The 26,565-nt window shown below is 49.3% G+C and overlaps 1 protein-coding gene across 4 annotated transcripts in view; it reads left to right on the forward strand.

Moving 5' to 3' along the window:
• Positions 1-26,565, forward strand: part of CCDC22 (CCC complex scaffolding subunit CCDC22) — a 92,055-nt gene that overhangs the window by 49,223 nt on the left and 16,267 nt on the right. For 2 of the 4 annotated variants that reach the window (XM_085629891.1, XM_085629890.1), the window contains exons 9-15: positions 264-335; positions 4,022-4,141; positions 4,670-4,789; positions 6,436-6,552; positions 11,194-11,295; positions 11,420-11,527; positions 21,372-21,467. In XM_085629891.1, coding sequence (XP_085486017.1) covers positions 264-335; positions 4,022-4,141; positions 4,670-4,789; positions 6,436-6,552; positions 11,194-11,295; positions 11,420-11,527; positions 21,372-21,467 — 735 coding nt within the window. The remainder of the gene's footprint in view (positions 1-263; positions 336-4,021; positions 4,142-4,669; positions 4,790-6,435; positions 6,553-11,193; positions 11,296-11,419; positions 11,528-21,371; positions 21,468-26,565) is intronic. The other 2 variants (XM_085629894.1, XM_085629893.1) reach the window with 1 other exon arrangement.

A 26,565-nucleotide genomic window follows, 5' to 3' on the forward strand; every position in this document is an offset into this window, starting at 1 on the left:
GACCTCTCTGATTTAAACAAATTCTCGACAGTGCATGGTTCTTGAACGAAGTCCTGGTATGAACTGCCTGTGTGGGATTGTGCAGTGTGGCACTCCCGTTTCTGGAATTGACGGTTCTGAGATCGTTGCTCATTCATTGGGTAACTTTTAAAGTTAAGGGTGTATATAGTGATGTTGACATTTTTGTCAGACTTGCACTTTCTCTGGCTCCAAGATGGCCATTGCTTTGTGACGACGAACAGTGTAACCTGTGTGTTTGGCAGGAGGCGGAGAAGCTTGCCAGTCAGCTGCAGGCGTCGGCAGACAGTCTACCATCAAGCAAGAAGAATGAACAGGTAACACAGCCCTGCTTTTCAGTCAACACAAAGTGCTCTGAGTGACACGTGTAAAGAGAAGCGCCGCGATCCAGAAAGGATGATGGATGTCCTGTGGATGGTTGTGTGTTTACTCTCCAAAGCAGGTGCGCTGCTCATTTCAAACTGAGGGAGCATGTAAACAAATGTCCTCTGCTTGGCTTCAACATGTTGTGCCACTCTCTCCTGTTGGTTTCTTACCTGCCTTGCACCCAAGTTGCAGTTACACCAAAGCGGTTTTCCAACCAAAGCTCCATTTCCGCTGACCGGGCCACTTTATTTTTGTAAACTTTTTGTTGTAGTTGAATTTTTGCTTTTCAATACAAACTTATATAACATACATTATTGAGCATGTGAAACATCACAGTTGGTCATACCTGACCCTTCGTAGCAAACAATTTAAACGTATCGTATGATACTTCAGCCTAGATAAGAGTATATGGTGTAGGGGGGAGGGATAGAGGGATGTCTACGAGTTATGCGGATATAAGAGGCAGTCCACTGATTAGCATATGTGAAGGCGATCAGTCCTTGTCCACTGATTCTGAAGAGAGGAAATAATGTCGGAGGGTTTGCCAAATATCTTTAGGCCTGTATGAAGGGGGTTGTAACAATGCATAATTCTTACGAACTCTGTTGTAGTGGGACATGGGTTTAAACCAGTCGGTGTCTGTAGGATAGTGCACACTGCCCCAATGTATGGCAACTTCTTCATTTGGCAAGTCCTAGGGCCGCAGATATGAACCTGCGTACAGACTTAGGAATGTCATAAGTATAGCCCAAGAGCGGCATAACAAAGTCAGGTTGAATTTGTGTTTGGAGAGAGGAGTGAGAATACGGCAGCCCAGCAGCAAACGATTTTGGGAGGGTGGGGGGGGCACGTCCAGGTAAGGTGGGCAATGTCTGCATCAAGGGCTTGATATTTGAGGCACTGAGTCCAGTGTGTAGGGTCATATTTGGCAATCTTTAGGGGAAACGTACGCTCTATGCAAGACTTTAAAGAGCGTAAGCTTATGTCTATGGTTGATGGATACTATCTTGTTGGAGAACCGCAATATGCCCAGACCTTGTCCGGAATCGAATAGCCCAGGTCCGCACTCCAAGACTCCCTAACTTGTTTAGTGGAGTCTGGTTTTAGGGGAAGGCATGCACAGTACAGTTTGGATACTAAATGATCACCGTCACTCTCAGTAATAATAAGCGAAAGTGAGGCAAACTCATCTGGGGCCAAGGCTATACAAGATGGCAAGGTATTGTGGAGTCTGCGTAGTAGGGAATAATCTATGTAAGTGGCACCCTGAAAGTGAGCATCAGTAGGCGTAGGCGTCCGGGAATGCATCCCCTAAGGTATGGAGGCCATGACGGGCAAGGGTTTGCTGAACTAGTTTTTCACTCATGAGGGGGAGACCAGGGTTGTCCATGAAAGGAATGGCAGGGGAGTATAGAATACTCCTTCCCAGAGCACGAAGGAGCCGTTGCCAGGCTCGGCAAGTAGTGGAAAGAGTCTGAATGTCAGTGGAGTCCATGTGGATGACCTTCGGTAATATGGAGAAGAGAAGTATATGTCCAGCCTGGTCTGTCTCAGGTCTAAGGTATGGGATGCGGGTGTCTGGATGATACCAGCGGTAGGCGAATTGGCACTTTGCAGCAAGATAATAAAGAAAGAGGTCTGAGACTCCAAAACTGCCATGCTTGTAGCAAAGGGCTCCGGTGTCCCACTTACACGTGGCCTACGCCCTGCCCATACAAGCCGCAAGAGATGACTAGGCAAACTTTTCAAAAAGTGGTGTGTTAGCGGGATAGGGATGTTTAAGAAAAGATGCAAAAAACAAGGGAGTACTACCATTTTGATTCTTGCCACTCTCCCGGCCTTGGAAAGAAAGAGGCCAATCCAGCGTTCCACCTGCATCGACAGACGATCCACGGCAGAGCCGTAGTTTAGACGGACTCGTGCTTTATCCAAAGGTATGTGGATACCCAAGTATTTAGTGGAGTCTGTGATGCATGATAGAGGATCCTGGATGTCTATGGGAGGGGTATTTGCTGTTAACGGGAAGAGTTCAGATTTAGACCAATTTATATGAAGGCCCGGCAGGCTGCCATAGCCGATAATGTCCAAGATTAATGATGGGAGGTTGTCGGTGGGATGGCAAACAAATAAAATATCATCTGCATAGAGTGAGATAAAACCGGGCCTTGCGTGAGTTGACGACCGCGATGTATGTGCCGTTCCTGAAGATGACGGACGACGGGGTCCATCGCAGTTATAAACGGAAGAGGGGAAAGGGGGCATCCCTGCCCTGGTGCCTCTGGAGACCGAGAATCATTCAGTAATGGAGCCTTTCACTTGCAAACAGGCCAGTCGTTGAGTGCTGAGAAGGAGGATATGAAGGGGCTGGGAAGACCAAGCTTTGTCAGTCTTGCTCTCAGGAATGGCCATTCAAGCGAGTCGAACGCTTATTCTGCGCCTAATAATGCCACCACAGCGGGGAGTGTAGGGGAGCTCGTGTTTAATACGGCAAAGATTGTTCCCAGGTTGAAAGAGGTCGATCTGTGTTGGACAGACCCAGATTGCACCTGTGAAATAGTTTGGTCCATGGCCAAGATTATGGCAAAGATTCTGTTATCCAAATTTAGGAGAGACAGGGGTCTGTATGAGGCGCAAAGGAGGGGGGTCCTTACCAGCTTTCAAAAGTAATGTAAGGAACGCATCGTGAAGGGTTGGGGGAGAGAGCCGGTACTCAGTGCCTCTGTGTATAGAGCGAGTAACTGAGGGGAAGTAGATGTTTATAAGTTTTATAAAAAGCTCCGGTGATGCCATCTAAGCTGGGGGCCTTGGTGCCATCCATAGCACGGGATGGCTTGTACGATTTCTTCGCAAGTAATAGGTGCGGCTAAATAAATTGCGTTGACCATCGGTAATCCAAACAATGGTTATCTCAGCAAGATATGCCGCTGTCTCAGTGTCGGTATAAGAGGAACAAGTAGAATAAAGGTGTTCATAGTATCTCTTGAGTTCTGTGTGGATGCCTTCGGAGTCGGATATTATAGTACCATCGGAAGAACGGAACTTGGTGATAAATCTGCTGGTACGATTGGGGTGAAGTAGGCATGCAAGAGTGTGACCGGGCCGTTCCCCCTCCCCGTATCTTCTACCCGTGGCATGTATCCCCATGTATTTCAATTTCCTGTCTGCTTGTTCTTGAAATTCAGTAAGTAGGGCTGATCGGAAATGCAGCTGGGGGTGTTGACCGAGCTAGAAGCATCTCGGTCAGTGTCTTGTATTTCTTTCTTGCATGTGCCAAGTCCTGCTTGGTTCTAACAGAATACAATATACGTGTACCTTTTAATACTTACCTAATTGGTCTGGATTCTATGTGTGTGTGCCATCCTCTTTGAATACAATAAATTCTTAACACACCCTCCTGATAAGCCTAACTGCTCGATCACACTACCACAAAGAGAGCTGTTAGTACTTGTCTAGTTTAGCCTCTGGGGACTCTGTGCACTCTATACCTTACTTTGGTATGGTATATACAGAGCAAGATTCCTACAATGCGCGAAAGAGGCGTCTCGAAGCCTGGATGGTTGAGTCTGGGAACTCTGCTTGCTCCTGAAGGAGACCCATTGATCGTTCTGTTCCTCTGCTCCCTGTTTGGCTTGTTCAGGACATCCTGGCCGAGCAGCAGCAAGAGATGGAGACTCTACAGCAGCAGCTGGACGGGCTGACGGTGAAGATCGAGGAAGTGGGTGCAGACATACGGAAACTAAACCTCAGCATGGCACAGGTGAGCGGAGCACAGGGTCCGGACTGGTGACTGACAGAATGGCATGCACAGACACCTCCCGTAAGAGACCGTGTGAATCCAAAGATGAACAGCATGCAGTAAGGTTTGTCCTGTTTATACCACCAGTGAGAGGCCTGAGAGTGAAGGGGATCTGAGGGGCTATGAACAGTGAGTGAGGAATGAGAAGCACAGGCCCGCTCTAAGAGAAGATACGAGGCAAGTGAGTAGAAGGGGATGTATGTAGTGACTCTGGGAGTGACAAAAAGCTTCCCTCTGTCTGAACTGCAATGAAAGAGACAAACCGTGCCAGAGGAGAGGAGGAGGGTCAGAGGTGTGATTGAGGGAGGAATGGCACCCATGATCTCTGAGAGAAGGTGGAAGCGGTGGGTGACGACATGGGTACGGTTTAGGGGTTGGAGGTAGGTAGGCATTCTGTGGGGAAACGTGTGTGTTTAAGCATGTTGTCTGTACTTGTTTGGAAGTGACACTTCGCCACTTTCACAGTCTTCTTCTTTTCCTTCCTTGAAGGTGGATGATGAGATGAAACAAACACAGCTGGGCTCGGAGGAGAAGGACAGTGTGCTGAAGATTAAAAAGCAAGCTCTGGACTTGCTACCAGATGCAGAAAACAACCTTGCTAAATTGCAAGTATGTATCTCGACACAACCTGTAGCAGCATTTGCTAATTATGTGAATTTCAGTTATGAACGTGGAAACAACTCCTACATTTAAATTAAATTGTGTCACACTCTAAAAAAGAAGTATTATAAATGCTAGAACTATTAACAGTAAATCACTAACCGGTGTACCTGGTTCCGCGGGTCAGAATGAGGCATAACATTCAGGAATTGTTTGTGCCAGGTTTCTCATTTTTTCCATTTTCATCAGTTTTTTTTCCATCTGAAATGTGTCTGAGGAGAAATTGTGGAGGTTCATTGATTACCGTGTGCTGCATTTACCCCCTGTTTTTACAACTCAGAATCCTCACTATAGTCTGATGGAAGGGGCTATGCTTCAGCATGTCCTGCAGAAGGGCAGCAGATGACCCAAGTCATAACTCCTGTCTAAGGAAACGTCTTCTTATGAATGAAAGGTTCGGTCAACACATGATTTCATAATATCCCAAGTCCAATCAAGGAAAGAGCTCTGGTGTGATTATGACATCATGTGTGTACTAAGGGGAGACCAGAGATGCCGGTTTGGGAGAGGTGAAGGAGCAAGAGGCCTGTGATTGGTGTAGGAATTCCTATATCTTCGGCTTTTGTAGTGTGAATCTGTTCTAGATTCACTTTATGTGCATACAAGCCGAGCCTGTGATGCGGAGGGTAATCCATCTCTCCACGGCTCCTCTCTGATTCTTTTAGACAGCAGTAGTATTGGTCCCAGATAAACAGAGCTGAGCCTTTGATGTGGAGGGTAACCCTGCTGTCTGCTGCTTCATTCTCTCCTCGCATGCCAGTACACAGAGTTACAGGCCCGGAGAGATTCATGGACTGGGTTCCTTCTTTGGAAGTCCTCTGTATCCGCTGCTGGTCACTGTACAGGTTTGTGTACACAGTAGGGTCACAGATCCTGGTGAGATGCCAGAGTTGGACCTTTGATTGTGATTGGCCCCATTATCTTCCTCTCTCGTGCTCTCCTTGGATACTGGTAGATAGTAGTGTTGGGGAACTTGGAGAAGTGCCTGAAGGGGCTTCTCATTTTAGCTCTGATCTCTAGCTCCTCTTCCTTGAGAATGTTGCAGAGCTGTGTTGAGAGATAGAGGTAAACACAAGTTCTCTAGTGTGGTGGTTGGTGGACAATTTCCTCACAGCAGCCTTGCTTCCCTTTCAAATGGTGAGGGATGCAGTTCTGAGATTGGTAAATGATCTTAATTTGTATTCTGGTTGGTGGACTCTGTCCTTGCAGCAGCCTGGCTTCCCTTTCAGATGGTGGGGGATAGCGGTCTTGTGAGCGTGATGAAAGAGTTGAGGTGTCAGTGTCATGTGGTTGGTGGACTCTGCCGGCTTACCTTTCAGATGGTGAGCGATGCTGTTCTGAGATTGGTAAATGTTCGGAAGTTGTCTTGTGGTTGGTGGACTCTGTCCTTGCATCAGCCTGGCTTCCCATTCAGATGGTGGTCTTGAGAGGGGTGAATGAGCGTGGGTGTTTTCTCGCTGGTGGACTCTGTACTTGCAAGAGCCTGGCTTCCCTTTCAGATGGTGATGGATCGTAGTTTTCTGAGAGTGGTTAAGGAGTTGAGGTTGTCTTGTGGTTGGTGAACTCTTCTCACAGCACCCTTACTTCCCTTCCAGATGGTGGTGGAGAGCAGCGCTCAAAGGATTGTTCATCTTGCCAGCCAGTGGGAGAAGCACCGAGTGCCTCTGATTGAACAGCATCGGCAGCTCAAGAAGCTTCACGACCACAGAGAGGTGAGTCCTGCGGTCAGTGTGTGGGTCTCCATCTCTGAGTGGTGAGGGCTATCACAGAGGGTCTGGTCAGTTGCCATCTGACTGTACGAACAACATAGGCAACTAGACGACCATCCTTCTTGGAGAGGGGAGTGTTATCATGATGGCTTACTCCACAACTGTTCCCCAAAACAGGAAGCTGTGGGTTTCCACAAGCTTGGAGAGAGATCTGCAAAGTCCGGGGCCTGATGGGCTGTTAAGACATCACACAACACATCAGCTTATTCTCTGCTATAAATACCAGGTGTTACTATCGCCCTCATTAACTACTCGGAGGATGAGCGTCGAAGTCTGCTTTACAACAACCATGGCATGAACCGTTTTGGATTTCTTTGTGGTTGCAGAATTCTCTTTCATTTGCTATTGAGTAAAAACACCCTCTTGTGAACCCCTGAACCACCCATCCGCAGCACAGCCCTACAATCATTAATTCCTGCCAAAGATGTGTCCCTTTCAAACGTGAAGGTGTTTGTGTGGTGTCATCCAATCTCCTGCTTAGCGCAAAGCACCTCATGCATGCGATGTGTTGATAATGTTTTCTACAGCGATGCACACATGGTAGGAGATGGGTTTGAGTACATTTGTATCATTGTGGTGCGCGTGCACTAATGACTGTCTCTCCAGGTGGAGTAAAGTAGAACCAGAGATTTGGGGGCAGCGGAGAGTGTGGTCTTGGGCATATGTCCTTTCACTCCGTGAAAATGCACCTTATTGAGGTGTTTGCTGCTCCTGAGCTCAGACCTCTGTTTGTACAGCTTCTCTTTGTGAGAAAGTGCCCTCTTTCTTGCATGGTATGCCCCCACTTTTTGCTAAATTGCTGAATGTACTTTGACTGAGTGTACCCTGGACTCCTGCCAATCAGGTGCCCAGGGCCTATGTTCCTTCCCTAAACCAAACCAAACCCCAATTGGCAAACCCTGGCCACATGTCAGCCCCTGGTAAATGGTACCCTAGGTACCCAGGGCCTTGTGGCCAGGGAAGGCCTCTAAGGGCTGCAGCACTCATTGTGCCACCCTTAGGGGCCCTGTACCCTTACACACACACACTGCCTTTGCAGGCTGAGTGTCTGGGTGCAGGACAAAATGAAGAGTCGACATGGCACACCTCTGTGTGCCATGCCCAACACCCACACTGCCAAGACATATGTCAGTCACCCCTCTGGCTGGGTGCCTTATGCCCATGGTGTGGGCACAGGAGCCCTGTGCCCCTACAGTACCCAGGTCCATTCCCGGGCACTGTAAGTGCAGTGCTGCCATTCCAGAGTACATGGTGCTGAGAGCTCGTCAAACACGAACTCCACAGCACCATAATGGCAACACTAAAGACTGGGAAGTTTGGTATCAAACTTCTCAGCACATTAAACCCACACTGATGCCAGTGTGAGATTTAATGTACCAAGCACCCCAGAGGGCATCTTAGAGATGCCCTCCTACAACTAACCTACAATCCACGTCTGCTCTGAGGCTGCCCAGGCTGCCACACAGCAGACACGTTGCTGGACCCCTGGGTGGGAGATCCCCTGCTCTCCCGGGCCTGCAACAATGCACATCCTGGGTGAGGTGATAGATCTCCTCCCCCAGGATGAGCAAAGGGAAGCTTCAAAGGCCTGCCGCCTCTAGGAGTTTCCCCAGGCCACTGCAACCCCCCACTCTGGCGGGAAGCTTGGCCGGAAACCCCATACAAGGACAGGGCATGTGCCAGCCTGCCCACCCCACCCCTCAGGTGGGGGAGGCGAGGTGAAGCACATCTCCGGGCTCTCGCCATCTTGAAGATGGGAGGCCCTACCCTATCAGGATTAGGCTACTGCCCCCCTCCCATAGGAGAGGGGCAGGATATGGGGTGTAACCACCCCAGGACAAGGACCCATTGGTCCCTGGCCTACACCTACCTGTAACGCCCCTAAATCTAGTATTTAGGGGCACCCTGAACCTTCCTTCCCCAGATTCCGAAACTACAAGAAGAGCGAGAAGAAAAGAAGACCTGCCCTGCAGCTGCAAAGGAGAGGGAGACACCAACTGCTTTGGCCCCAGGTCTACCGGCCTGTCGACCTCGGACTTGCTCCTGCTCCAAGCCCGGCATCTCTTGTGGCCAGCAACCTCAGAAACCCCGGAGGACCTGGCTACCTTTGAACTCTGATCCCCTGGGACTCCCATGAGTAGAGGCTCTACTCAGAACCTACCTTTCACCCCTGGCAGCAGCCCGGAACCGCGATCCCAGCCCGCTCTGCACCCGCCAAGCCTGGCCGGTGCTGGAGTGAACTAAACCCACAAGGACGACCCCACGGCGACTGTGACCCCGAGTCCGGCACCCAAAGACCCCCCTCGACTATCCTGAAGAAGCTTGCAGCCTCAGAACAGAGAGCCACCCCCACCGCGATCAACAAGAGGGTAAGATTTCCGACATCAAAAGGCACCCGGCGCCCCACGGCCCTCTGTGCCCAATCCCGGGGTACCTACCTGTTCTCCAACTACCCAACTTACCCCTCGAAGTGGTGGTGGCACCTGAAGAGTCCTCGTCCCCGAGCCTGCAGTCTTTTTCCAAACCGGAGATTTCCCATAGAAATCAATTGAGCGCCCGACGGCTCAAAAGCACCCTGCACCCAGCCGCCCGAGTGGCCCTGGCAGTGAAAACTCTACTCTAACCTACTTCCCCACTTGCCCTGAGTAAGTGACCAGGAGCCCAGCTCCCACAGCCGCGTGGCTTGCCCGACAGCAGCCACCAACCCAGGCCCCCCTATCCCTCATAGGATAACATTGGGCCTAACTCTCTCTGCACCCGGCCGTCCTGAAACCGCTGAGGGTGAACTGACTGTACCTACCTGACACTGGGGGACCCCTGAGTCTATGCCCAGAACTTCAACTCTGCCAGTCGAGTACTTACCCTGAAACCGCTAACTTCATTTTCCTCATAGGGTAACATTGACTGGCTTTTTCTTGGAAATTCTTCTGTGTGGACTTTTCAAAACTCGAAATATTCACCAAAAATCAGCCGAGTACCAAAAACGAATTTACTCACCTGCTCTTAGGTGAGCTCCCAGTGCTGGATCTTGGTGCCCAGCACTGACTCTGAAAAGTACCCACAACTATACTTACCTTTAACTCATTTTTCTTCCATATGAAACCATTGACTGCTTTTCTGTGAAATTTCTTCTAAGTGTTGATTTCTGCAATTTCTAAATATTCCGCAAAAATCGTATAACATCTGAAAACGTAATTACTTACCTGTTTTGGATAAATGTCCCAGTACTGAACCCAGACACCCAGTACTGGATTACAAAAGTAACGTTATCTACGGTACCTGTAACCTACATTTCCTTCCATAGGGAATCATTGATTGTTTGCTCTGAAATATGCTCACTTTTGAAATAGCTAAATATTAGTTAAAAATCATTACAGTACCAAAGTCGACTTTCAACAGCTGATTCTGAGAGCTGACCCAGGACTGGATCTAGGATCCAAGCCTGGAATTACAAAAGTAATCTAAAAAGTAATCTGTTGCATATAATCTGAATTTATCATTGAGCTCAATGTATTGTGTTTAGCAATAGAGTTGCCTACTGCAACTATTTGTAACTGTTTACTAAAAAGTCTATTGCATATACAAAAGTATTTTTATGAAACATCTCCTGTCGAGAAAGTATATTTTAATTCCAAGTGTTGGTTCTAAAATAAAACAAGCATATATTTTTTTGTATACAAACCATTGGCCTAGAGTTCAGTTATTGAGTGTGTGAGACCATTTGCTGACTGAGTGTGTACAACAAGTGCTTTACACTGTCCTCTGATACTGCCTTACTGCTCGACCAAGCTACCACTTTAGAGAATAAGGTTATATCTAACTTTAACCTCTGTTAAACCCTTTGGGTCTGTGGACTTTGTACACCCTGTACCTATTAAGGAACAGTATATACAGAGCCACTTTCTCACACTCTTGTACACTCGGAACAGAGAAAAGCATGTGTACTGTACTGCTGAGTGGCCTGTTCATATCTGTGTTAAGAAACGCTATCCTTCCTTCTGTGTTTCTAAATTTATTCTTAATACTACCTAGGACGTGGGACAGTATGTTTGATAGGAAAGCGGGTATTTGGGGCGTACTGTTTGATCAAAACACCTTGTCAAAGGCAGAATATTTGACTATAATTCTGGTCTGAGGCAGAATTGAAATGCTCCTCCTGGACTGCGACATAATATATATCTCAACCCAAAGGTATCAGAGCGGTTTACATGTGCAACAGTTACATTACAGACAGACTTATTCATTTTTCTGGTAGCCCCGGGGAGATTAAGTGATTTGCCCAGAATCACAGGATGTTGAGCGTCGTTGCCGAGACTCAAACCCGGTCCTTTAGCTTCGAGGTGGACCACCCTAGCCATTAGGCCACATCCTTTGATTCATAAATCATCTGGTCTGTGCAGGAAGCCCTGTTCTGGTATGAGGACCTGTCCAAGCAGCACATATTGAGCCCTTGGTGTGGAATACATTAAGAAGCCCTTGGAGGAGGGATTCCACTGGGCGTTGTTCCCGCTGCCAACAATACTGTACTCTGTGTAACTGAGTCTCCATGTGGCCACAGAGCAATTTTTCTTCCTTGGTTTGCAGCTGGAATCGTCTCGCAGGTTTGCAGACATTAAAGAGCTTCACGATCGAATCCGGGCTGGTGCTGACGAAGCCAAGCGTAAAGAGGAGCTGCACAGACAGCTGGTGAGTGCTGTGGGGCTTTGCTGCACATTTGTGTCCTCACTGCTGTCTCGTGTGTGAAGGAGCTCTTTGGCCCTCCCTTGTCTGCCAGGGATCTTTATTCTCCTCTTTAATCTTTGTCCTGCAGATCGCGGAGTATGAGAGCCTCCCAAAGGACGTGTCGAGAGCAGCGTACACCCAGCGCATCCTGGAGATCGTGGGCAACATCAAGAAGCAGAAAGAGGAAATCACAAAGGTGTGTGTCCTGCTTGATGCTGAGAGGAAGCGGCCTGGGAGCTGTATCAAAAGGGCCTGCCTGCCGCGGTGTGAGGAGCGCTACGAGGGAGGGATGTTGAGAAGGCGCTACCTGGTGTTAGTGAGAGATATTGGGAAGGATTTGCCAAAGCCCTATGCCAGGGATGCTGCGGCAGGAGATGTCTACGCACATCCTAAGTGATTCTGTTGGAGATCATGTGAGGGTGCTGGGAGGGAGGGATCTGGATTGTGAGGGGGAGCTGCCAGCGCAGTGTGTGAGGAACGCTGCGAGGGAGTTACCAGAGTGATCGCATGCTCCCTGCTGCTAATTTATTAGATTAGCATCCTTGTTAAGCCTTGGAATTCTCTTCTCCTTATACATGGCCTTGTTCCCCCTCCTCTCCCACAGACAATGTTGTCTCGCAACCTGAAAGATGTTGTCCATGTAGCGGATATTGAGCAATTATGCAACCATGGGTCTTGGTTGCGCTTCTGCTGGGGGTGACATGGGACTCGGTGCGCTCTTTCAGTAGAGAAGAGCTGTGGGATGCGGCTCGGGATTACACTGTTCAACCATCAGTCTTCTAGAATCAATTCAGCTCTAGGTTCTAACGTCTTTTCGAGGATCCCTACTTTTTTTATTTTGTTGTGTCTCAAGTAACAGATAACAATGCACACGACACATATAGGTTCGAGGCATATGAGCTGCAGATCACACACTAAGGATAAGATCGCCATCTGGTGTTGGGCTCGGATGATTGCAGGTTGTTGTTGTCTTCGGAAGAAGTCTTTGGTCACGAGATTGGTGACTCCCCCCCTGGACAACAGTGCGCATGGGCATCCACTCCATCCTCAGATTGTTTTTTTCCGTCATTAGGTTTGGATGAACTTTTTTCCGCTCCAGCAGAAAACTTATAGCAATCCCTACAACTCTCATAACTTCAAAACTCGACGTCGAAAACCATATCGGACCGACTCCGGACGCGGCTCATGGAAAGGACACCTTTTAAAAAATGCCCCCATGTGGAGCAAAGTTCCCTCATAGTGATCACCACGAGGTCTGTAATTTGTGCCTTTCACCAGACCACAACGAATCCAGCTGTCCAGCCTGCGCCGCATTCCGTCCGAAGAAAACCATCCGGGACCGGAGAGCTCGACGCCATATCATGGCCAAGCCGGTTCCGGAATCAGAAGACGTCTTTGCACAGGATGTCCCTGACGATGACTCCGAAGATCTCCAAATCGTGTCCGAGGCCGACGATTCAGATCCGGGGCAGCCTGTGAGTACCAGCCCCCCTACCCCAACACCACCCAAAAAGACATTGGTCAAGGCTCTGCCAACTGGGCCCAGTCGCGATCCAAAAACATCTTCTGAAGCCACGCCCTCGGGTCCGGCTCTGAAGAAAAGTAAGCCTGCAGGTGGCTCGGGCTCGAGCAAACCTCACGTCATTGTGCCTTCGGCACCAAAGCAGGCTTCGGGACCGAAAACTCCATCGTACCCGAAACGTCACTCAGTCCCGACATCTCCACCGGCACCGAAACGTTCTTCGGCGCCGAAATCTCCACCGACCCCAAAGGGCTCGTCGGCACCGAAAAGCTCATCGGCACCGAAAAATCCACCGGAACCGAAAAGTTCTTCGGCACCCAAAACATCTTCGGTGCCCAAACACGTCCATAAAGACCCAAAAAAGTCGGCGCAACAGCCGCCTTCGGACACTGAGGAACTCTTTCGACCTGATCCTATGCAAAAACGGATTTACATAAATCCAAAAACTGGACATGTCACAGCGGTGCCCTACAAGAAAAGGAAGCTGGACTCACCACCTCCTCCAGCACCTCCAAAGAAGGACTGTGCCACTTCACCCTTACGTCCTTCCTCTCCTACATCACCTCCTATTCCATCCCCCCCACCCCCACCGCCTTCACCTCTGCCATCTCCTCCTCATACACCACCTCCACAGGATGATGATGATTTTGGGGGAGGGGGAGACCCGGATTTCTTTACTTATCCCACTGATCCTACTGATCCCTTTACACTCCCGGACACAGCACCAGTAGATGACTGGACTTACCCTATGCCTGATGTGCCTGACCCCGCTCCATACCCCTCAAAACCCTCCCCTCCTGATGACCATTTAGGGTTCGGTCAGCTTATTAACAGAGCAGCGTCGTTTCATGGCGTCACCATGCACACCGACACTCCTGAGGAGGATTTTCTACTCGACACTTTTAAGCAGTCCCAGAAAACAGTCCACATTCTACCCATGATTAAGGGAGTGATAAAGCATGCCAATGAGGTTTTTAAAGACCCTGTCAGGGCCAGGGTCCTCAACCCCAGAATAGAGAAAAAATACAGACCAGCGCCACAAGATCCTGCGTACATCAAGGCGCAACTCCCCCTAGACTCACTAGTCGTCTCCAATGCCAGAAAACGGGCCAACTCCCAAACAACCGGAGACACGCCGCCCCCAGACAAGGAGTCTAAACTCCTGGAAGCTTCCGGCAAAAGGGTTGCCGCTCGAGCGGCTAACCACTGGCGTATCGCAAATACACAAGCCCTATTGGCTCGTTATGATAGAGCCCATTATGATCAACTGGAGGACCTCTTGCAACACCTGCCTGAACCTTTCAAAACACAGGCCACTGACCTCAAACAAGAAGGCAAACTAATATCCAATGCCTCCATTAAATGTGCATTAGACGCAGCGGACACCGCCTCTAGGGCAGTCAACACAGGCGTATTGCTTAGACGCCACGCATGGCTGCGCATCTCCGGCTTCAAGCCGGAAGTACAAACCTCCATTCTTGCTCAACCCTTTAATCGGGAGCAACTATTCGGCCCGGCAGTGGACACTGCCCTGGAAAAAATGAAGAAAGATAATGAAACTGCAAAATCTATGGGAGCATTGCAGTCTACTCAACCCAGAGGCTCCTTTCGTCGCTCCTTTTATAGAGGAGCTTCAAAACATCAGGTCAAACATCCCCTAACAAAGAATATTTTAGAGGAGGTTATCGGGGAAACAATAATAAAGGCCGGGGACGGGGCAACAACAACAACACCCGCACCTCTCCAGCCACCAAACAGTGACTTGCCCCCACTCCCCCCAGACCATTCCACTCCGGTCGGGGGCAGGCTTCAACAGTTCCTACCTGTCTGGAATACCATCACTACAGACAGGTGGGTAAGACAAATTATCCAATATGGCTACTGCCTCGAACTCATAAACCCACCCCCAAACATACCACCCAGGCACCGTCCCATGTCGTCTCACCACCTCACGCTCCTCAAACAAGAAATACAGTCTTTGCTTCAAAAACACGCAATAGAACCTGTTCCACTACAACATCAGGGCACAGGAGTATATTCTCTATACTTCCTCATTCCCAAAAAGGACAAAACCTTGAGACCCATACTGGACCTCAGACTACTGAACCAGTACATACAATCAGATCATTTCCACATGATCACTCTCCAACAGGTCCTTCCATTACTTCAACAAGGAGACTTCCTTGCCACATTAGACCTCAAGGACGCATATTTTCACATCCCCATGCATCCCGCTCACAGGAAGGATCTACGATTCGTGGTAGACGGTCAACACTATCAGTTTACAGTTCTCCCATTCGGAGTAACAACCGCACCGAGGGTGTTCACAAAGTGCTTGGCAGTTGTGGCAGCGCATCTCAGAAGACAACAAATCCATGTCTTCCTCTATCTGGATGACTGGCTCATAAAAGCCAATACTCTAGACAAATGCGTTCACCACACCCACCGCACTATTCAAACCCTGCACAACTTGGGATTTACCATCAACTATCCCAAATCTCAACTACAACCCTCCCAAGTACAACAATACCTGGGAGCCACCATAGTCACAGCCAAAGCCGTAGCTTATCCCAGCACAGCCAGGATAGCCAACATACAAAGTCTGATCGAAACATTTCAAACACAACACTCTCTCCCCGCAAGTGTGTTCATGCAACTCTTAGGCATGATGGCGTCATGCATCTCCATAGTACCCTACGCACGCCTTCAAATGCGTCCCTTACAGGAATGTCTAGCACAACAGTGGAATCAGTCACACGGACAACTTACCGATCTGGTGTTGGTGGACAGCCGCTCACTTCGCTCACTGAAATGGTGGAAAACCATCAACCTGTCCAAAGGGCGGCCATTCTTGGAGCCCCTTCCACAAGTTGTGCTGACCACCGACGCATCTCTCACAGGGTGGGGAGCCCACCTCCTTCAACACACCACTCAGGGACAGTGGACCACTCAACAAAAACAGTTCCACATCAATCACCTAGAACTCCTAGCGGTGTTCCTAGCACTGAAATCCTTCCAAGTGCATCTACAAAACAAAACTGTCCTCATCCGCACGGACAACATGACCACAATGTATTACATACAAAAGCAAGGGGGGACACATTCTCTACAACTGTCCCAACTGGCGCAACAAATTTGGAGATGGGCAATTCCCCGGAACATCTACCTGCTAGCAGAACACCTCCCAGGGGTTCAGAACCAGGTGGCCGACCTCTTAAGTCGCCACACACAGCAAATCCACGAATGGGAATTACACCCCAAAGTCCTACTCCCATTCTTCCAAAAGTGGGGACAACCAGACATAGACCTGTTCGCCACACCAGAAAACGCAAAATGCCCAACCTTCGCCGCCAGGTTCCCACGGTCCAAGGGCAATGCAATATGGATGAACTGGTCAGGCAGATTTGCGTACGCTTTTCCGCCTCTCCCTCTCATTCCATTTGTGGTACGCAAACTGAAACAACAGTCGCTGACACTCATCCTAGTGGCTCCCACTTGGGCACGTCAACCCTGGTTCACCACACTTTTGGAACTATCGCTAGTTCCACATCAAAAACTGCATCTCTCCCCGGATCTCTTAACCCAGAACCATGGAGAAATCGGACACCCAGATCCTCAAACTCTGAACTTGGCAATCTGGCTCCTGAAGTCTAAGAGTTCAGGTACCTCAACCTTCCTCCAGACTGTATGAATATCATTAAAGAAGCCAGGAGACCTACTACTAGGGCATGCTATGCTGCAAAATGGAAACTATTTGCCATTTACTGCGCTAACAATGACATACAACCACTGGATGCTTCCATCCAAAACATCATTTGCTATTTATTGCACTTGCAAAGATGCAATTTAGCGTATTCCTCTATACGTCTACATCTAGCGGCATTAGCAGCCTATTTGCAAAATAGACCACCTGTCCCTCTTTAAGGTACCAGCCAGTAAAGCATTTATGGAGGGTCTTAAAAGAATCATTCCTCCAAGGTTACCGCCTTCCCCGGTGTGGAACCTTAATATTGTTCTAACAAGGCTCATGGGTCCACCATTTGAACAAATGCGAACTGCAGTTCCTAACATGGAAAGTGGCTTTACTCATCGCAATCACATCCCTGCGAAGAGTAAGTGAAATACAAGCCCTAACTCTAGAAGAACCCTTCCTACAACTACATCGGAACAAAGTGGTTCTTAGGACGAATCCAAAATTCCTCCCTAAAGTCATTTCCCCTTTCCATCTAAACCAGTCTGTGGAACTGCCAGTCTTCTTCCCTAATCCAGACTCAGTAGCCGAGAGGGCACTTCATACCTTAGATGTTAAAAGGGCCTTGCTCTATTACATCGACAGAACCAAACCTTTTCGGAAAACCAAGCAACTGTTTGTTGCTTTCGCACCACCACACAAAGGCAACCCCATTTTCAAATCGGGTATCGCCAGATAGATAGTCAAATGTATCCAAATATGTTACCAAAAAGCTAAATATACTCTTACCGTTCCCCCTAGGGCACACTCCACGTATAAAATAGGGGCCTCTATGGCATTCTTTGGGAATATCCCCTTAGAAGACATTTGCAAAGCAGCCTCATGGTCTACTACACACACCTTCACTAAGCATTACTGTGTTGATGTGCAATCCAAGCAACAAGCTTCAGTAGGCCAAGCTGTTCTAAAAACTCCAAACTGCTGCAACTCATACAGGTGACCACCGCTAGGGGAGACACTATTATATAGTCTATCCTTAGTGTGTGATCTGCAGCTCATATGCCTCGAACGGAATATGCTACTTACCAGTATGCATCTGTTCTTGGCATGTAGAGCTGCAGAGCCACACACGCCCACCCGCCTCCCCGGGACCTGTATCTGTTCCAGCATTGTCTTAATTAGACACTACACATGGACATCCTTTCTCTTTACTTCTTACACACTCCATCATTTCCCATCATGGCGAAAAACAATCTGAGGATGGAGTGGATGCCCATGCGCACTGTTGTCCAGGGGAGGAGTCCCCAATCTCGTGACCAAAGACTTCTTCCGAAGACAACAACAACCTGCAATCATCCAAGCCCAACACCAGATGGCGATCTTATCCTTAGTGTGTGGCTCTGCAGCTCTACATGCCAAGAACAGATGCATACTGGTAAGTAGCATATTCCTTACTCTCGCTCTACGCTGACTTTCACTAACTGAGTAAACAACCATTGGCATAGCCAATAGGTTTCGCCTTTGGGACCTTATAAGTATTTAGTTATGCAGCAGGTCCCAAAGGCGAGACCTATTGGCTATGCCAATGCTTGTTTTCTCTTCCATTGCCAAAGGAATCCAGTCCCTGGCTCCAGCCTCCCGACCTTCCTGCCACCCTGAACTGAGCCCCATTCATTAAGCTGGCTCGATGCAGCAAGCCGGGGCCAGGAAGGAAAACCAACAGAGGCAAACGAGGGTGAGGCTGCTCAGTGCGAGGGCACCCTGGTATCTGGAGCCTGCTCGGGAGCTCAGTGCGAGGGCACCCCGGTATCTGGAGCCTGCTCGGGAGCTCAGTGCGAGGGCTCGCCGGTGAAGTCAGTGCGAGCTGCGAGGGCACTCCGGTATGTGAAGGCTGGTAGGGGCGGGCTGGCGGGAGCTCAGTGCCAGGGCACCCCCCTATCTGGAGGCTGCTCGGGAGCGGAGTGCGAGGGCACGCCGGTGTCTGAAGACTGCTTGGGAAGTCAGTGCGAGCTGTGAGGGCACCACAGTATATGAAGACTGGTAGGGGCGGACTAGTGGGAGTTCAGTGCCTGAGCACCCCGGTATGTGGAGACTGCTGGGGACGGGCTAGTGGAAGCTCAGTAGAAGGAACCCTGGTATCTGAGAGCTGCTCTGGAGCTCAGTACCCTGGTATATGAAGGATGCTGGGGCTGGATGGTGGGAGCTCAGTGCTAAGGCACGCCAGTATCTGAAGGCTGCTCCGGAGCTCAGTGCTAGCTGCGAGGGCACCCCAGTATGTGAAGGCTGCCGGAGCACGGCCGGGAAATCACGGTAAAGGCCGATGGCAGATCAGTGCGAGGGCACAACGGTATCTGAAGGCTGCAGTGGCGGGCTGGTGGGAGCTCAGTGCAAGGGCACACCGCTATTTCACAGGGCACACTTCTCTTACACAACCTTCATTCAATAAGACACTGCCACAAACGCACAAGAGGGAGGGCTTCCGTTACACACACCCTCCCATGCATTCATGGGCCAACACAACCTCTCACGTTTTTAGTGCCTGCAGCAACAAGCACGCGAGTGGTGCGCGCGTGCCACAGTGAGACATCTGTTTTGAATTATCGCGCATGCGTCTGGGCACGATAATTCAAAACGGATGGTGACTGTGCGGGTAACCGCAAGCAATAGGCTGTAGGCGGGACATGCACCCGCCTTTGCCCAATTGCGTGCTGTCTTTCTTAGAAAGACGCACGCAAAGGCCAATAGCCTCTGACCAAAAACTAACCACACGCACGAGCGTGTGGTCAGATTTTGAAGTCCCCTTACAAAAAGTCTCGCAGGGCAGCGCACTGGCGCAGGCAAGACCAAAAAAAATCCAAGATGTAGTCTTTGCCCTTGCGCATTGTGGGCTAATGGAGGAGCCACACAACATCCTGTGACTCGAAGCTTCCTCAAAGAAAAACGACTTTTAATGCCCGAGCCTTAGATTCGATGGCAGGAGTATGCAGAGCATGTGAATCTACACCACTACACGCTATCGAAAGATATTGAAGGATAATTCACTGGAAAAAAATGCGATATAGTTACGTTGGTGCCAAGAACTTAACTTGTGTAGATAAAAAAATTTAAAAAATAGAAATTCACTGTAGAAAATCAAAGGTTAAAGTTAGTTAGGCTTTTAACTCAGATCAGAACTAATGTTAAAGCCCCCAAAACACTGAAATACGCTAGTTACAGTTTAGTCGACCAACTATAACTTGCGCCCCTTTAAGCACTGCTTACAACCTCACATATTACATCACTCATGACATACGTACCCAACCCTCTGTGTGGGCTCATTCCCCACACCCTCCGTCTGTGTTTTGGGGTTGGCGGGAGACTGCGGCACTCATTTGTAATTTGAACAATGTTGTTCTTTAAATCTAATGAGTGATGTCATCAATGATGTCATTTAACATGTCCTGAGTGATGTAGTATGCAAGGACATAAGCAGCACAGTGGGGAATTATTCAAGCGTTTGACTTCAATGAAGATTCCTACGCTACAGACTAGAGATGCGTAACCATTTCTTTGTCGTTCGGGTTCAGTCCTGTAGTGCGTTCTCCATATATAAGAAGCGTCACAGCAGACCTCATTAATACTCTGTGAGGACCAGATGTTTCTTCTTTAAGATGGTCTCGGTATAAGTGGGTGTGTAGCATTTGCCCCTCTGCACCCAGCGTGCCATAAGCGGAAAGCCACGACTCCTTAAACGCCTCCTGACATAGTCACCACCCAGTACAGCAAGAACGGTAAAGGTGGAAGACTGTTCTTGGCACAAACCTGGATACTGTGGCACCCCTCAACCAAGAACATAAGTATGATCAGGAATCAACTCGAATTTGGGAAAGCAATAACAAAATGTGACTGTTCCTTAAAAGACGACTTAAGCCCTTAAAGGCCTTCTACTATTTCAGAACACGTGTATCTGGCTGCGAAGCACAATAACTAATCAAATGTTACACGTACTAAGCCCAAATCGCTACTGCAAAAAGCAGACACCACTGGGGGCTTATTGCGGACTTCCATCTGTACGTCTACCGATTCATAAGATCCCTGGTACACCATTACCCACCTCAACTGAAAACTATATAGTACAACACTTGCAGTACTAGGAACTTACCACTGACTATCCCTAACCTCATGCACAGCTTCCAGTTTTCTCATATGTAAAACCATTTCAAGCAACAAGCTGCCAACCATGCGCCCAAATGGCACCCAGGAAACTGAGCAATGCTGTTATTGTAGGACGGGGCCCAGCAGTGCGTTATATATTACACATATGGAGTGCCCACTTACTCAGACCCACGGAAGGTGCTTCGACCTTACAAGGTGTATAGAAAGCTCTATTTGAAAGCTAGGGCAATGCAGTCCTTCTCCCTGAAAGCGGAGGGCACGAGAACTTGTCCTTGAATAAGCACAGTATCTGGTGGTGCGAATAGAGGAACAGCGTCTTGGTGCGGCAGTGATGAAGGCAACAACGAGCATTCTGGCATGATTGCTTTGCTTACGTTTGTATTCCAGTGCATGTGTCCCTAGTGTCAAACAACCTATGCCAATATTTTACTTTCTTGGGTTCGCATTCTGCTATGTCGCAGCTCCCCAGCTTAGGTGCTGGCCTCTGTGGTTCTGGTCAGAGGCCAGGTTATAATATAATCTGAGCACCGTGTTCACATTGGCTCAGCATCGTTCCTGGTTGGTGACCTTCTCCTCTTATATGTGTGTTTAGCCTTTCCCTGCATTTTCCTGGGTAACTATGTCTGCGAAGCCTGGATCTGTGTTTCCATGTCGCACCTTTATCTTCCCCAGATCCTCTCGGACACCAAGGATCTGCAGAAGGAGATTAATGGCCTGACTGGGAAGCTGGAGAGGACGTTTGCTGTGACCGATGAGCTGGTCTTTAAGGTATGGGGGATGTGGCTGCCTGTGGGATGCTTGTGGAAACGGTGGACTGTTTTTGAGGTTCGGATTGAGTGTGGAGGCACCGGGGCCAGTGCTGAGACCTGGGGTGCTTGAACTAATGGTGAAGTGAGGGAGATATGCCTGGAGTGGAGCAGGGAGCTCCGACATGGAGGCCAAGGTTGATGTTTGTCCTCTGTGATGGACCGGGGATCTCAGGAGCTGGTGAAGTGTATATAAAATGTCCGGGTGTGGGGCAGACACGTGTTATGAACAGTGGGAGGTGGATCTATGTAGGGTCGGGGGCTCTGGGGCTATTCCTGGATTGTACAGAGTCAAGTTAAATAATTCAAAACTGAAAACATGGCACATTTTAGAAAAGCATGTGTCTTGAAATAGCAGCAATGTTGCAGCATTGGGTAGTTGTTGGTTGACATGCTGTGCATGTTCCGCCACCTTGTTTTTGCTCTTGAAGTGTACTTTATGTGAATGTTTGCCATACGTGTGCGCATGATGTTGGTAGGAAACCCTCAATGCACCCAACACCGACTCCACATTCAGATTGTTTTGCAGCCTCTTGTTTTGCTGCAAAGGTGTTACGTAGTATCAAAAGCAAAACACAGATTCTAATAAACCCTGCATGTGTTATTGCTGAAAGGCTGTTGCGTGTTATTCAGGTAACATTCAGATGATTATAGTGCTAGACGACAAACTAATGAACCGTCTGATTAATGAGTTGAGCCATCAGCAGTGGGCAGCTTTCCGTTGGGCCAAGATCCCCCTTTTCAGGCACTAAGAAAGCCATAGTTGTGCTCCTGAGTAATAGTACACTGCAGGATGTATGTAACGCAGCCATTGGTTCGAGGCATGTGGGCTGCTGAATTCATATCTGTGCATAGATCGCCGCCTAGTGTTGGGTCCGGATGATTGCACATTGTTCCGCCATTGGGTTCGGATGTGCTTATCTTAGCTCAAGTTAGGAAAACTTTATTTAAGGCCAACAGCCTTTAGGTATCGTCGGTATTGTTTGCGTTCGGTATCGACAAATATTTAGACTTGTTCTCGGATTTATTCGCACTTCTCGGACCTAGTTTCGGTCCGAACATCGATCGACGTTCGAGATGGAATCGAGGACTCCCTTCAAGAGATGTCCTTTATGTCATGCGAAATATCCACACATCGATGTCCATCCGGTGTGTAACAAATGTTTATCACCGGATCATGATGAGTCAAGGTGTATGGCCTGCGCCCGGTTCCGGTCAAAGAAGACACTTCGGAATCGACGGGCGGCTAGATTGGAGACCAACCACCGGCGCCTAACCCGGTTAACATATTCAGCACCGAGGATGAGGAAGTCGAGAGCGTCGAAGAGATAGACTCGAGCCATGCTTCGGAGCATGAATCCCGATCTGACGACGATGATGAGGTGATCTTCGAGGACGAAGACGTCGTCGACGAGGTAGGAGACGATGATGAGGCCCTTGGGGCCGAGGAAGATAGCTCAAGCGAGGAGCTAGGCCAATCCGTCGATGCGGAGGCCGAAGGACACAGTCTTGATAAGGCTCAGGTCGAGGGATCGCCTGCGGGCCTTACCCGAGATCAGTCGGATCGTTCTACAGCGCCGCCTGAAGGCCCGGCTTCAAACATTTCAAAAGAGCCAACACTATCAAAAAAGACTGGATTCGATTCAGTGAAAGCGAAACCAAAACCAGCACCGGTCAAATCGAAACCGAAAGTGCAACTGGTTCAAGTCGGATCGAAGGCATCGAAGCCCTCCAATCCGTCGACACAGAAAAGGGACATCGGAGCCGACCAAAGAAAGAAGGACTTCGGTACCGAGAAGACAAAAAAGGGCTTCGGCACCGAGACACAGAAGAAGGCCCTCGTCCCGAGAAGACGCAACGGCCTATGGCACCGAAGGTTGGAGCACCGACCACCAAGGTCACGGTGGTCTATCCGACTACGTCAACACCGTAGAGTGCGGCGACTGCCAAAATATCGAATCAACCAGGCGTCGATCCCAAACTTCGGATCGACAACCCGAAGGCTGGGAGGAACCCGGAGACCGCGTCGAGGCCTGTCTCCAAAGAGCCTATCGGTTCCAAAGCACCGTCTGCATTCACGTTGCAACAGGTGTCGGAGTCCCTACAGCGCATCAGAGAACGGGCAACCCTCGAACCAAAAACGGGTCCCAAACCACACAAAGTCGCCAAAGCTCATTCGGCGCCGGCACCGATCAAGTTTGGATTGCCGCCACCGGGGGCGCCGAAGATGTTCGAACTTAGGAGGAGTCTAGAACAACCACGAGCAGTGTCCACGGAAAGAACCGATGTCGAGGACTCGCAGGACCAGTTTATCGACGCCGACACTGGTAGGCGGTTGTTCCGCAAGCGGAGAATTGTTACAGAGAAGGCTTTGGACTCCTACAAGATTCCACTAAAAAGGAAACTGGCATCAGGTTCGATGCCAGTGCTTGTAGAAACATTCCACACCTATCATCAGGAACCACCATCCTTTTCTCCTACACACTCGGAACAGGATGCAGGAGAGGGCTATATTGGGGATGATACCACTTATCCTGTGGATAATTACCCTGATGACCAACAGCAAGACCCAGATCAAGCATGGGGAGACCCTACTGACCAAGGTGACCCACAAGATGCTCCTGACACTCATCTTTACAATGTCAAAACATCTCCCACTGAAGATACTGCTGCTTTTAACGCCCTCATTGAAAGGGCGGCTGCCAATCACGGAGTGGAACTCCATTCCGACTCTGTGGAGGAGGATTTCTTGGTGGACAAGTTCTCCACATCAGAAAGAACGGTCAAGACTCTACCAATGCTGAAAGGGAACCACCAGGGCACGGGTATTGCACCCCAGAATAGAGAAGAAATACAAACCTGCACCCTGAGACACCATGTACATTAAGGGTCAATTGCCGTTGGACTCCATGGTAGTTTCTAATGCTCGCAAAAGAGCTAACTCGCAGACTACAGGTGATGCTCCTCCTCCAGACAAGGAGTCCAAAGTGCTAGAAACATCAGGCAAAAGGGTAGCAGCACAAGCAGCAAACATCTGGCGCATTGCCAACACTCAGGCACTCCTGGCCCGATACGACAGGTCACACTACGATACACTAGAAACACTGCTAGAACACCTACCAGATGAATACAAAGATGGAGCGGAGCTCCTCATCAGAGAGGGGCAACTCATTACAAATGCGTCCATCAAATGCGCACTGGATGCAGCTGACACTGCAGCAAGGGCAATCAACACTAGTGTGATGTTGAGGAGGCACGCATGGCTGAGAATATCAGGTTTCAAACCTGAGATTCAAAATAATATCTTGAATCAACCAGTCAACCCAGACTTTTTATTTGGCCCGAGGTTGACACTACACTGGAAAAGATTAAAAAGGACACAAACTGCGAAATCTATGGGGGCTCTCCAGTTGCAGCAGTTTCGGAGTGGCTCCTTTCGTCGCCCCGGGAATAGAGGAGCAGCTAGAGGTCAGGGGTCCCAGCAACAGTACAGTAAAGGAGGTACCCAGAGTACCTATAATAAAAACGATAGGGGTGGATATCGTGGATCCAGCACCAAAGGCAGAGGACGAGGACACAACAACACCAGGTCCTCCGCCAATAACAAACAGTGACGTCTTGTCGCTGCCCCCCGCCCCCATAACACCGGTCGGGGGGAGACTCCAACAGTTCCTGCCAGTCTGGAGATCCATCACCACAGACAGGTGGGTCAGAGAAATTGTCCAGTACGGTTATAGTCTGGAATTAATATCCAATCCACCCAACATACCACCAAGACACCGTCCTATGTCCGCAGAGCACTTGACATTATTGCAGCAAGAAGTGCTAAGTATGCTGCAAAAAGGAGCCATAGAGCTCGTGCCTATGGAACAGCGGGGGTCAGGGGTGTACTCTCTGTACTTCTTAATCCCAAAAAAGGACGGGTCTTTACGACCTATACTAGACCTCTGCCCCCTCAACCAATACATTCTGTCAGAGCATTTTCATATGCTCACCCTCCAGCAGGTTCTGCCGTTACTCAGTCAGGGAGACTTCCTAGCAACACTAGATTTAAAGGATGCGTATTTCCACATACCCATACACCCATCACACAAAAAATATCTCAGGTTCACTCTTCAGGATCAGCATTATCAGTTCAAAGTACTTCCTTTCGGAGTAGCAACAGCGCCCAGAGTCTTTACCAAGTGCCTAGCGACAGTGGCCGCACACTTAAGGAGACAGCACATTCACATCTTCCCTTATCTGGACGACTGGCTTGTTCAGGCAAAGTCAGCCCAGCAGTGTGCCAGCCACATATCCCACACCATTCACCTTCTTCACAGTCTGGGATTCTCACTGAATTATCCAAAGTCACATCTCCAACCCGCCCACGTACGGCAGTACCTGGGCGCGACTATAGACACTCTGGCTGCCAAAGCTCAGCCAAATTTAGCGAGAATCAACAGCATGCAACTGCTGATAAAAAAGTTCAGACCACAACACTCCCTTCCAGCGCGAGTGTTCATGCAGTTGATAGGCATGATGGCCTCCTGCATCTTCATAGTCCCGCACGCGAGACTACATATGCGCCCACTTCAGGAGTGCTTGGCACGTCAATGGAATCAGACTCAAGGACAGTTGAAAGACCTAGTGTTGGTGAGCGGTCGGGCATACAACTCTCTGCATTGGTGGAATCCACAAACCCTTTGCAAGGGCCGACCGTTCCAGGAGCCTGTTCCACAAATAATACTGACGGCGGACGCGTCTCTCCAGGGACGGGGAGCTCATGTACTCAATTACACAGTGCAGGGACTATGGACGACACAGCAACAGAAGATGCGCAACAACCTTCTGGAACTGATGGCTATCTTCCTGGCGATGAAGGCATTCAAAGTACACTTGTGCAACAAAGTCGTGTTGATCCGGACGGACAACATGACTGCCATGTACTACATACAGAAGCAGGGAGGAACACACTCTCCACAGTTGTCTCATCTGGCTCAGAGCATGTGGAGGTGGGCCATTCACAGGAACATATTCCTCATGGCGGAACACCTCCCTGGCAAGGACAACCAGATGGC

Source organism: Triturus cristatus, chromosome 10 (genome assembly GCF_964204655.1).
Source record: "Triturus cristatus chromosome 10, aTriCri1.1, whole genome shotgun sequence".
NCBI classification, from domain to species: domain Eukaryota; kingdom Metazoa; phylum Chordata; class Amphibia; order Caudata; family Salamandridae; genus Triturus; species Triturus cristatus.